Source organism: Homalodisca vitripennis, chromosome 5 (genome assembly GCF_021130785.1).
Source record: "Homalodisca vitripennis isolate AUS2020 chromosome 5, UT_GWSS_2.1, whole genome shotgun sequence".
Classification (NCBI taxonomy): domain Eukaryota; kingdom Metazoa; phylum Arthropoda; class Insecta; order Hemiptera; family Cicadellidae; genus Homalodisca; species Homalodisca vitripennis.
In genome coordinates this window covers 91,863,767-91,877,763 of record NC_060211.1, presented here as the reverse complement: position 1 = coordinate 91,877,763, position 13,997 = coordinate 91,863,767, and the positions used below count along the sequence as shown (strand labels likewise).

Sequence of the window (13,997 nt, the reverse complement as noted above, 5' to 3'; positions counted from 1 at the left end):
TTCCGAACACGCTAAAATTACCGTATGTTTGTAAAAATTTCCTATCGTGAGTTTACGTTCTACACGATCGTAAGTGTCGTCATTGAAAACAGTGTATTCTTGGCTTTCAGAAACATCTTTTCAATAGCCAGTAGAAAAATAAATGTTTATAAAATATAAACGTTTGAAAAGCTCGTGTTTTGTAAAATCCCAAAATGCCTAATGCGTCGAAAATAGTTTCATTAAATTTTGTTATTTTTGTTACTTTATCGTTGTCTGGAAATAGTGAAAATCATATCAAAACAAAGAAGAAGAATTGCTCTAAGCAACAGTATAATAGACAACGAAGACTATGAACTAATATTTTATTTTTGTACTATTGCGCAATCAACCGACTCAGCCAGTAGAGAAGAACAACGCATCGCATGGTTGCGATGTTGATTTCTTTGTTGTTATTACGTCATTGCCGGTATTAGTGTATTGCTTGCTATTTATTTGGATATTTTATACTTTTCGTTATTTAGTGTGTATAAAATAAAAGTTTGTTTGTTGTTCTTTTTTTAATTAGTGAAGTGAAAAATGTAGAGGTTAGGTTAAGTTTTTAGCGAATAGGTTGGATTTTTTGTGAAACTGAAAATAAGCCTATGTTCACATAGGTTCAGTGTTTTATTATTTTGTAGACAATTTAATTTTTAATTAAAATAAAATTTTGATTTTAAGTTTATGCAAAGGTATTTATTATAAAAGTAAAACATTTTTTTTTACTTTTTCTGAAGGAATTAGCGTTTTATTTTCTATGTCCATCACTTGTTTTATTTTTTTAACAAAAAAAATAATAGAGATAAAAAATACATTGTTGTACATTTTTGTAAACTTCAATAAAACGTTCTATCTTTATAATATATATTTGGATGAAAAGAAAATTGTTAGCTAAAAAAGTTAGGCATTTATTTTCACAATTTTGACTTTTGTAAAAATAGAAAAAAAAAGTTTTGTTGCCACATAAAAATATCTTATACAATGTAAAACTTCTAATAAATATCATATTTTTCTCTTCTACTATATTTATCTCTTAGAAAAAAATATTTGTTCATCCAATAGATTCCAAAATGTCACAATGGTATATATAATAGTGCTATACAAACTTTTTTCAGATTTTGTAGTTTTTTTATAGATATATTATCCAAAAGTACCAATAAACTTCTTTTACATAAATATTTTTTTTGTAATTTGTAATTGAGGTATATAAGCAAACTTTTGTATATTTTAGAATTATTCTAAAAACTTTCATATTACCTGAGAGGGTGCCTATACATTTTGAGAAAAATTTTATTCTTTACTAATATTTTTTACGTTAATCTGTAAAAAAATAAAAATATATTAAATGATTTAATCTTTAATATTTTTTGGGAAACTGCATTTATTTCTAAAGACATTGATGTTTTTAAAAGTTTTGTATCTTAAAAAATAGATGAGCAGTGATTGAAATACAAAACCCTTACAAAATCACCAAAAAAGTGCCTGCCATTTTGGGAAAAATGATGGCCAGTTCCAGGGTTAAGAGGAGTATATGTAAAACCATTGTAATATGAGACAAAAACAACAAAGCTGTTATATATATTAAAGTTTCTTCAATGGTTCTTTTTCTCTACCTTTGTTAATAATCTTTTTGCATAAATTAAGACATTTTACCTCACTTTTGTTTTTTTTCGTTAATGCAAAACCAAATAGTACCTTCTTTTGATGAGTATGTAATAAGACAACTTAGAGTCGTAATTAGGACCACGAATATGCATTTTTACACATAACCTGAGTGTAATGTTTTGTTTCTGCGGCATCGATAATAAAGTACTGTTCAATGGAATATAACAATAATATGGACCAGGTGCATGAATGTGAAAGGTTTTTGAACAAATCTTCACTCCCGAGACGAGACAATAGCAATAGCAAGTGCAATCTGAACGTCCACCCACCTGTGTGACCACCGATTGACGAGTAATCAAATTGCTACATGTTTACTGGGGTTAAAGGTCAGCTTACGTGATTTGTATGATAATTTTAATGTCAAAAATGCAGTACTGTAAATTTTAAAACTCAAGAAATTAATGCGTTTTGTTAGGATTTTTTCATTTCTTATAACATAAACCATTAATAAATATATCTTAGGTAAACTTCCAATTACATTAAACTTTGTATTTTTAGGCAAATGGATTCTCCGAATAAGGATAACTAGTATCTTATAAATTCAAACGCTTAAAACTCCATAATGTTTAAATTTCGTAATTAAAATACTTTTTAAAACAATCCAAAGATTTCGTGTAAATTTAAATAATTTTTCTTGAACGAATTATGATGTGTAAACATTTAAAGTTGAACTACGTGAACTTTTGATCATAATTACCCAAATGCATCCTAATTCAGTTTAAACTTTGTAAAAGCTACAATTTTAAAATGGATGAATAAAATACTAAATCATTTCTTAACATTGCTTACATTACCTATGGATATTGAAATCGATTCATTAGTTTAGAAGATTGTACAGTTTTCTGGGTAAAAATTTCAAAATTACTGCTGAGAAGAATTAAATAAAATTTCAGTACATTTTAATGATATTTCGATCAAATCAGTAGTAGAATCAGGAAATGCATAGCCAGATACTCTTTTTATAAATCTCTGTGAACGCACAAATAAATTCTCTGTTTAATTTAAGTATTCCCCTAGAGGTATATTATATATCTTATTTTAAATGATTGTGTCCTCATGAAGAAAAAATAGTTTACAGCATTTTATAAATTCCAGAATAATTAGAATTTGGAATTAGCATGTAGTTAGATCAAATTATATATTTCCAAGCCTACTAATAATCTTATTAAAACTATATTCTTAATGTTGTCAAGAAGAGCTGTTCAACACGCCACTAACCTAGGCTAACGCTGTGTATTTCAAGTGCACTAGTGTATTATATTAGAATCGATATACATTTTCTTTGTCTCAGCAAATAGTAATTCAGCTGGATCTAGTTGTATGTGCTGTGATATATAGTTTACTTCGGCAACATATTATACAATTGACTTAATTAAATTTAGTTTTTGTAGAAAATGTTGAAATCTTCTAATAAATAAAATATTAACTCGTTTGGTTCATCTGTATACGGTCTGTTTCCTCATCTCTTGGCACTCTAGCAGTGTTAATTTAAAGCTGAGTTCCTGTTTGCTGATAAGTAGGGTTTTTATTGATCTCTTCGAAGAAAATTATTAAGCAACTCATATTCACTCTGGGCGAATATTCTGTTATTCTAAAATTAAAATTTAACAATTGTTATTTCTAAATTTAAACAAGAAAACTACAACATCTAAGGTGATAAAGATATAGGAAAACAAAGTTAGGATTATTGACGTAACGACATCAATTAGCTTTAGTTCCAAGTTTGGTTGGCAGAATGCGCGCGCGCGGATCCAGTTGCAAGGACTCGGACTTCTTCAGTCACTTTACAAAAGCACGGCCGCGACTTGTGGGCAAGTGGTGGAAGGGGTTGGACTAGGTTGAGTGAAGTGAGTTGGTCAAAGTGGATTTCTCCTCGTCTGTTGAACAATAAGTGTAGTTTTGATTTAAATTATGGAAATCACGAAATCCCTGCATGATGATATCGTCAAAATTCAACATGAACTTGTAACTGCAATACAGAATCATCAGGTTGGTAGTTAAGTTTTTTTAGAAGTTGGTTAAATACACTTAAAACTAAGAAGTCAATTACAATTTGGAAAAAACTACTATATTCTTTAAAACGTTGTTTAAAATCTGATTAATGGTAGTTTAGTCTAATATGGTTAATTTCTTTTTATAATACTGTTGTATTATTTTACACTTGAACGTATTTGTTGACGAACGAACTTTGCAATGAGACATTGCTTTATGATTACTTGCAAACAAAGTTGGAAAGCTTGAACAGATGCAGAAACTTTTCACAGTTTTGTTTCTTGAAAACAATAATGTAACTGATAAGCAATTTATGTTTGTTTGTAATAATTAATAAACTGTAAAAAGTACATAGTAAAATACAGAGTGTTACAACTTATGTTCATAAACTGTTCCTCCTGTTAAAAATTTAATGATAAAAACTTTCTTTATAATATAACTTTTTCCATTTGACTTAGCACAATAAAATCATAATTGGAGGTTAAATGGCCAATTTATATTCTATTTTCAATGTTTGAATCAAGTTATTTATATATCTCTATGATGTTAGAATCAGTTATGTGCTAATTGGGATGTAAGAGGTACTGTATAATTATCATTAATCTTCATTAAATGACACAAAAGAATTTGTTAATGGTATTTTGTTACAAATCATTCCATCAACAAAATGTTATTCAGATTTCAGATTACTCTCTATCTTTGATTTAATTATTTTAAGAGATTCTTGGTTTTTTTTACTTTAAATGCCTATGATTTTACACATGAGAGTTTGTAATAAATAAATTACTATTGTCGCGAACATACTGTAAAACATTTTTTAAGTGTTCGGAAAATGTGCCCCAGTGAACATTAACCTGCATTGTTTGTAACTTATTCGTTGAGTTAAATACTCTCACTTTACACTTTAAAGGTACACTTTCCTGATAAAGGTCTAATACATTATGGTATCATGTGAGATCCTATTTCAAAACACTGTCAGTTGTTAAAAATAAGAGTCAGTCTGGTTAATTACTAAGAAACAATAATTGATTAATTATTTTAACATAATTAACAAGTATGAAAACTTTTTTAATTTATACACAATAAAATCACTAAAACAAACTTAAAATATTTACATAACAATATAGCCTAAATGATAAAAACAAAACATACCATATGTTTAAAACTTCAGTTTAGTTTTTATAAATGTTATCCTCACCAGTATCCATAGCCTATCAATTTTATGTAGAATAATAAACTTTAAAATAATTTGCCAAAAGTTTTAATATTCTCTCTAATAGTTGGCAGATAGATTTAGAAATTAAGTACTCTCAAATATATTGAAATTTAATTGAATTAACCTGTTACAGGTTCGAAATATGCATTTGAAATTAAAATGTCTTGATAAATTACTTCAGATTAACATACAAGAAATCACATCATTATCAGTTTGCTATAATTTTCGGAATTAAGTATGTACAATAATAGTATTGTGGGATACAATATAATAAGCGGCCACCACAATAATTGACTCATCAATATTTCAGATTATCTAACTTAAACTGCCGGACAAAAAAAGCCAAAATGTACAAGTGAGTTATGTAGTAGGTATTTAAAATTAGTATAGTTCAGTTATGTTTTTATATCTAAAAAAGTAATAATTTACTGATGAATAATAAACTACCTCTATGTGATTTGATTAATTATGTATAAAACAAAGGAGCGTAACTCTTTTTTCTTACTATTTTGAAGGATAAACGTACTCGACAACTTGTGACATATAAATACATGTTCATCAAGATTACTATTCAATATCACATAAATGATTTTACTTTGTTGTAATTACTCTTAAACAGTATTAATTTTTAATATCTTTAAAATCAGCTGGAAATAAGAAATTGTTATTAATAATAAACACAATATTTGTGTTTGTTAGTGATACCACAAAATACACATGGTAACTGATAATTTTATTGCTGGTGGCTGCTTATTATTCTGTAGCTACGCTGTGTCCATTTTGTGATTACAAAAAATAACTGAATCTTTTTGTTTCCTGCACCCAATTTATAAAAATACAAGCAGTTATGCTTGGCTTCATAAGCAATTTTATAGGTTTTGCACCTGTATAAACACTTCTGGTTTTAGTGAATTATATTTCCAATGCCAATGTTGAGTTTTCTTACTTGCCACAATCAAAAAGTATGTTCAAAAGTGTATATTTATGGTAATTGTAATTTACTCTGGTCTTAGTATTTTTTGTTCTATAGTTGATTTTGCCCTTTTCCCGATAAAGAAAATATATATATATATATATACTTACACAGCTCTGAAAAGCCTACTTCCGTCAAAAGACAACTACTTCTGTCAACAGATGGTTTCATAACAGTCTATATGAAACCTATAAAGACTATTTTGTCTTTTATATTTGCACTGCTAGTGGTTAATCATGGCTTTGTACCCAGTTTAGTATACATTACAATGTGTGACCACTTTTGGTTAGAGTGAATTATATTGCGGGCGCCAATTATGAGTTTGCCTACTTGTAACAATCAAGAAAATATGCCAAAAAGTTTATATTTATGGCTATTGTAATTAACTTCGTTCTTAGTACTTTTGTTCCATAGTTTATTTTGCCTTGTTTTTCATCAGAGAAGCCTACTTTTGTCAATGGACAACTAATTTTTGTTTTGTAACAGTCTTTAAATTTGTACTAAAATGCAGATGGTAACTTTGTTTTTTATATCTAAAACTTAATGTATACTAAAAATGTACAGTTAAAAGTACACTAACAGTGACACTACTTACATGTTTGTTTCTTGTAACATTTGTTTCTGAAAAATTTGTTTTTGTAACATTTAGAGTTAGAATTAGTATGTTAGTTTAAACGCATGGTCCAACAAACTATCATTAGATAGTTCTTGCCAACTGATTCAGAGTCAAATTCTGACCATCTTATATTTTAGGACATTTTCTAAGGTAGAGTACTTACCTAATCGCAGAAATCTAAAAACGGTGTGAAGACTAATGGTTACTCCTTATAGAATTTACACTCTATAAATGTAAACAAATTTAAAATAATAATTTAATAATTAATCATATGGTTGTGCAGTCATGAGAATGTTAACATAGAACAGTTAATTAAATTTGACAGGCTCTTTCAAGTAATATTTCACAACTTTAGAGACCTAGATGGGATTTAAAGTAAAGTAAAGATGTCTTATTTTAACAGGTGAAGTTAGGACTAAGAAGCCCTCTCTCACACTTAACCTGGAAACTAACGGCTTAAAGTGACTTCCGAACCATTATCAATGGCTACTAAGTTAAAGAACAGTGGGGTTTAGTCAGGAGGTATTTTTGAAATAAGAACCGGCCTGTATTCATCCCAGAGACCGTAAGAATGTCCATGCAAATTTTCAGTACAATCGGTTGAATAGTTAAAGCATTAAAGCAAAACAAACAAACAAAGGCACTTAAGAATTTGTAATACTATTAGGATAATTAGTATTGCTGATAAAATTTAAAATTATCAGTACAATACTTATAACAACTGAAAGTTCCATTTAGCATAAAACACATTTTCTTTGGAAGGGTAAACAAATTTTTTTATATGTTCAAAAAAGACCATGCAGTATTTGCTAATGTGCGATCTCTCACGTAGTGTACATTTTACGTCAAATTGTACGATTATAGTACTTTAAAAGTTTTTTATAGACATAGTTTTTTATGCTCAACTTAAATTTGTATACTCTGAAATGAAACAGTTATTCTAACTAATCACAGAATTTATTTTGAGAAGATTTACCATTTTCAAAAATCACAAATACCTAATAAAAAAAGTAAGCTTGGGCAAATTGCTTTTGCACCAACTCTCGTACCACTGAAAGTGGGCATGATCTCTCATGTGTAAAATTGTTTACGCCTTTATAAAACCCCATAAAAATTATTTGTATTTCTAATATCAGTTTAGTAAAAGAGTAACAAAAGTATTTGATTTAGTTATTAAAGCTTTTACCAAAATGTATTCATTAATTGTTTGTTATTTACTATACCCATGTTACTAAAACAACTGTTAGGCTAACAATTTCCAGTAACAGTAGTCTATACTTTAATTTCCGCAATGAATTTTACGAGACACTCGAGTCTTTGGATCTTTTACTAGGAAATTAGGCCTATGGTGAATTTATTATTTTTAAGTCTCTCCTGGAGACATTTGTAAATAGACTGTAGAATTTTTATCTGTAAGTACTACTGATAGGTACTATCTCGAGGAATGATTTTCATTTGTCGCTATGGAAAATGCAATTTCCTTACCTAGATTGTGTGGTAAAGGCTATTATGTTGTGATTCAAAAAGTAGTTTATTCCCAGCATATAGGTGACATAGTCAGTTTGATAGCCACTGTTAATGTGACATACAGAATTGAAACTACAGAGTACCACTTCAAACATAACTCTCTGTAGAAGTTGTTAGAGGTCGTAAACAAAAGCTGTTTTCAGTGTTTCAAGATATTTTGTTTTCTATTCAAGATTTAAGAATTTTAGTCAGAGCCATAAAATTTTCAGTGCCTAGGATTCCTTTTTTTGAGATAACTAATTAAAGTTTATTCTTATTTAAAACCCTTTTCTGTAGGAGCTAAAGTATGGCTCATAAGGTGAAGTGAAGTGAATAAATAATTCCACAGCAGCAACTAGAATGAGCCATGTCGGCAAGCGGCAGTTACCTGATCACCAACTCAACAATACTCCTGCTCCTGGAAGATTAAACCTGGGGACAGGAGTAAATTTTAATAATTTATAGTCATTTTAAGAATTTAATAATTCTTTTGCAGGAGGCGTAACAAATCATTTCTTATGTTATCTTAATCTTCACTAGAAAAATTTTGACTGCATATGAAATGTTATTTTATTAGCTTTTGCTATTTCTTGTGTTGGCAAACTGCAATGACGGTTCCACTCAGTTGACATGCTCTTTCTAACTCTTGTTCAAAACCTCCAGACAAGGCTGCAGCTATTTTCCAAACACATTGTTTATACTACTGATCACCAGCAGGAAATCCAAGCTGTCCTTTCCTTGTTCCAACTTCTGCCTAGCTGGCAAGAATCTAAACAGACTAGTTCAGCAAAATAGTCATCAGCTATTTTGCTGAACTAGAGAAACAAAGCTCTTGACTAGCTCTACTTTCTATGTCTTACCCAAGATTGTTTTTATTGATCCAGGGGGTATACTGTGTAATGTCCTATCCTGCACTTGTAGTTTCTGTTAATGTTATATTTATGATTACATCACTGTGCTGACACATCTTCTATCACGATACTGTGTGTTAAAAGTTGAAATGTTCATAGGTTAGTTTTATAAATTTATTACTGACAGGTGCCATTGTTGAAATATTTAAGAACTTATAACACTGTGATAGTTTTTGTTCACTTACATGTGGTTGCAAGTAACGAATGCTGTTCAAACGATTCTTGATAGTCAATGCTATCATGCCAAGTTCCTTGAGGATATAAGAGATAATGTTTGACTCAGCCATCAACTATCTGTTTGTTTAGTATTTAGTTTTCTAAATATCTTAACATAACAATACAGTGAATTGATGAAATAAGGAAAAGATAAGATAAGCCTTTATACAGTGAAGTTGTTTTGGAAATGCCAACACTTAAGCAAACAATAAAGTATTGGTATTGTTAGAGCGAATCATTTCCTGTTTCCTCTTTGCAGACATGAGAAACCTTGAGTGTATTGGAGTTTAGTAATAACCACTAAATAAATTAGATCTCACTTAAACATACATTTTTTATATTAATACATTCAATTTACTGTACTCATTTGAGTTTTAAAAATTAGATAATTTTAAAAAATTTTAAAACGTCCTAATCTAGTACTTTTTTATTGTATTTAGTGATTAGTATCAACAATTACAGATTAATACTTGATAATAATTAAAATGAAAGTAAAGCTATTGAAAATATTTGTGTGATCATTAAGTTTAACTACTCATATATGCTATTGTAGGATTTAAAAAATGCAGTTGTATTAAAAATTTTGAATATTACGACTATACATTGCCAATATTTTTAGGAAAATATAGAAAAGCTAAGATAAATACACACTTTTTCAGTTCTATTTATATATGATGTAATTTTAATGGGAATGCAAGCTATAAACATATATTGGTATTTGATTCTTTTCAAGATAGTTTGAAAGTGAATTCCTTATTTTTAAAATTAAAGTATTGAACAATAATTTTTATCAAGGTTCAAAGATATCAATAATCTCAAACTAGTTAGGCAATGAACAAAATCGACTCAAAGAGGGAGGACTAGGTGATAATTGTAATTTTTAAAGGTCATATCTTAGATTGTATTGGATAATTTTTAAAGGTCATATCTTAGATTGTATTGGATAATGCATAAACTTAACTTGATTAAATTAAAACCTTTTTCAATAATTTATTAATAACTTCCATCATGAGTGGGTTAGCAGGGCTGGAGTCGTGAAATGTAAGCTGTAATAATCATGGCATGTGTGTTGTCATCATAAAGGCACAACATATGTCGAATGCTGAAAAATAAGTATATTAAATCTCATATGACCAAAAAATATTTCATTTCAATGTAGTTTAGCTCGTCTGAAGCTGATATTTGTCGACTCAGGCCAAACTTGCTTGGTATTGTTGCTTAAGCCGACTACAAGTGGCATGAGTGCTCAACGCGTTAATCTTCACTGTTTGTATTTTGTATAGCATTAACTGCTAAATGTGTGTGAGCGGATTAAACCTGTGGGACCAGAAGGATGATTGTGACAAAGAAGATTTAATATTGCCTTGTCAGGACTGTTGATGATGGAGGTCTAAGCGCAGGAAAGAGGGAAATTGAAATTTCCAGAATCATGACATGTGGGATTTGGTTAGAAGATTTAACACACACTTGGCAAAGTTTGCGCTATATTTTTAAAGCTGCAAATTTGTACTATCTTTTTGCCTACTTAACTTTTAGAAACCTCTCTTCTACTAAAATAGTTGAAAATTGTGTTTTCCTGAACCATTAGATCCCCGTAATTTAAATGTTTTTTTTTTGCCTTCTTTATTGTTTTCCTGACGTTTATTGTTTCTATATCTGCAAATAATTTTAACAGGTACTAAAAGAACTAAACAACATTAATTTTAATTATTCGGCCGAAATAGCGTGTTATTTTGCCAATACAAAATTTTGTTTTGAATATATATTAGTACAACTCTAATTAATGACTGATTATGACAGTGTTAATGTTTGAACACTTTCCCACCAACTTGGGTAAATGACAGAAGTTATGCTTAGCCCACAGTTTGTAGACATGTCACAGCATTTTTTGGGACTTTCAAGCATAGTTAAATCTTCCTGTAAAGTCCATGAGATTACAGCCACCATATCATAAGTTTTTAACAGGTCATATATTTTAGTTTGCATACTTAAAACTCATGTCAGACTCATAAATAATAATAGTTATATTAGTGTTAGCCAACATAATCTCTGAGGGTAGCCATTTTTACCCTGGAAGTCGCAGTTGCAAAACCTGTAATGGTAGGCACTTTTTTACCATCATTTAAAAATCTGTAGAATAGAAATTGTGTGTACTATTATATATTTCCTTGGTCAGTACATTATAGCTAACATTTATATGTAGTTGTTAAAAGAAAATTGAATTAGTAATTGTATTGGATGAAATTAAAATGAATTAAAAGTTTTAAAAATTTTCCAAAATTAAGGACCAGAAAAAATGTTAAAATATTTTCTTATTATTTATCAAGATATATATAACATGATGTGAAAAAAGTTTTGTATGCTAAACAATAACAAAATTCTATGTTTATAAAAATTAATTTAATGTTTTTGGAAAATAATAAAATTTTTACAGGAAGGCAGAAGTGGCAAATCAAAGTTTGTATCGCAACTTTATTTTCAACGTTTGTATTATTCGTTATAATTCAATAAAATGTACATCAAATTAGATGGTGAAACATCCCGGATGATCTGATTATAATACGACCTATTTGAATTTAATGTCCAATAAGAAAAGTTTTATTAAGAAGGTGATTGCAAAAGAGGTTAATACTAAACGTTTGCCAAATGGAGAAATGTTATAAACATTGATCATACTTGTCTTTCAGTGTTGTCTCTTTATCGTTTTGCCTAACATTGATATAACTATTATTCAAGTGGATCTAGCTAAAAAAATTTGTCATGCGATAAAATAGTATATTTGTTTAACCTTTTAATGCCCCTCCATTTCAGTCTCCACTGCAATAGAGGGCCTGATGATCGGTTCTTTTCTTAAGAGAAATTCTCTGTTTCAAGAAAAACTAGGTGATATTTTAATCCAAAACAAACTGGCATACGTCTCTTGGGTTAATATTTTTTATTTGCAGTGTTTTTATTTTTTTACATGATGGAAAGCAAACTGAAAGCATCTGGATACATAAAATAAGAAGTTATTTATAAATTTGTGTTATTTTAGATGTGACACTAACGATTCTTTGTGATAAAGTGACCTGTAAACTGATTCTTAACATATTGAACTTGCAGTATTGTTGTTGATTATGTTTTTATAAAGTAGTAAATTCAGAACGGTTTTTGCTCTTTGCATTTGATTCCAAAATAAGACGATGAAGTAACCTTTTAAGTTTATATATAAATGAATTTGAAACATAATTTGCTAGCTTTAAGAGAAACACTCTTCAAAGATTTGTGCTGTTGGCTGTATTGCAGTTGCTTTAAAGTTATTGGAACTTGTGAGACAGTGTGAATATTCAGGTGTTGATGCTAATGTTTGTTGTTGATAATGAGAATCGCTTACAAGTATATGTAAGCATGACCTATTTGAAGTGATAAATATTGCTGTTCACTATGAGGGCAATGAGACAAATACACATTTGTGTAAACATGGGTGTTACAAATGTACTGAACTGTCTGCTTGATATGATAGTTGATGTCCACTCAGGGGTTGAATGGTTGAATGATTTATTGGTACTAAAATATGGGGGACATCCAACTTTGGCGTTCTTTAACTCTTTGTGCACAGTGACAAATCTTTTACCATTATCACTAGAATTGTTTGTTATCAAGTTAAAATTGGTATTTAAGCGATAAAGACTGTGTCCAAATCGAAAAATTTGCAGAGATCCACAAAATAATTTAAACTAGTTACAATAAGGTATATCTTTATAATTCTTTGAGTATAATAGGTGGATTAATATGTTTTTTCTCATTAGGAATTGAATATACAGAAAAAATCTTTTTGTTTAGTTTCCAAGTTTGCTTCTTTATGGCATGAAAGCAAAAAATATTTTTAGTGTGGAAAGATATATTTTTAAACTGAAAAAATACTGTTTTCTTACTACACTTAAAGAACAGTTAAGGTATGCCAACTGAAACATGAATAGACGCTATATCACAGCGGTCTTTTTCAAAAGAACAGGGTTAGGTGATATATCGTCCTTTGATCCAAGAAAATCCTCAAAATACAAAAAATACCTCAGAAAAATATATCATATTTCTTCATGTATGCCAGGGCATACTTGTTAGGTTCAGTCTTTTAAATCTAAAAAATTGCACTAAAGGGAATCGAATCTGAGCTGGTCCACTCCAGTTTGATCAAAATTCCACCAGCTAGGTAGGAAACAAATTTATGCATCTGATGTCATATAAATTTTCATATTTAAACTGTATTAGTTATGTTTTGTTTTATTCATTTAGACTTTTAGATTATGTAATAAATAAATTTTATTTATTTATTACATAATCACCTTTTCTCTTAGAGTAAATATGTATATATTTTAACAGTTTTATCGATAAAAAAAACCCGAGGTTGAGCACATTCAGATTTTTGTTCATTAAATTGGGTTTCATATAAGTTTTTAAATTTATAAGAATTTCAATGCCAAAAATAGTTACAGCTAGTCAGTTAATTAGGGTTTACCAAGCAATACTAATATTAGTGGGTAACACAAAACAGTTGATTTATTGCCTGCATTTGGATTGTTTTTATGAGAGTAGAAGATTAAATTGTAATTTTTATTTTCAGGTTTTAGTGTTGAGGCAGCAAGTCAGCCCTACTGTGAGTACATTTGAAAAGTACTGTAGTTAGAAAATATTGTAATTTTGGTCTTCTAAGAGTTAATGTTTTAACATAAAATATTAGTTTAAAGCGTTGGTTATAAGTTGGTAACATGTATTACTGGGTTTTATTGTATCTCATCTGATGTTTATATCACTATTGTAATAATTTTTATGTTCATGCACAAGTTCATAGTTTAGGCATACAAAACCAACACAGTATGTTTATGTATTTACGTTACTTTAGTTTTT

The 13,997-nt window shown here is 29.1% G+C and overlaps 1 protein-coding gene across 2 annotated transcripts in view; it reads left to right on the top strand.

Annotated features, from left to right (window-relative positions):
* The first annotated feature begins 3,454 nt into the window (after window positions 1-3,454).
* Window positions 3,455-13,997, top strand: part of LOC124362506 (PHD finger protein 21B-like) — a 49,884-nt gene continuing 39,341 nt past the window's right edge. The window contains exons 1-2 of one of the 2 annotated variants that reach the window (XM_046817069.1): window positions 3,455-3,672; window positions 13,714-13,746. In XM_046817069.1, the coding sequence (XP_046673025.1) occupies window positions 3,595-3,672; window positions 13,714-13,746 (111 nt within the window). In that variant the 5' untranslated portion in view covers window positions 3,455-3,594. The remainder of the gene's footprint in view (window positions 3,673-13,713; window positions 13,747-13,997) is intronic. The other variant, XR_006922469.1, reaches the window with a different exon arrangement.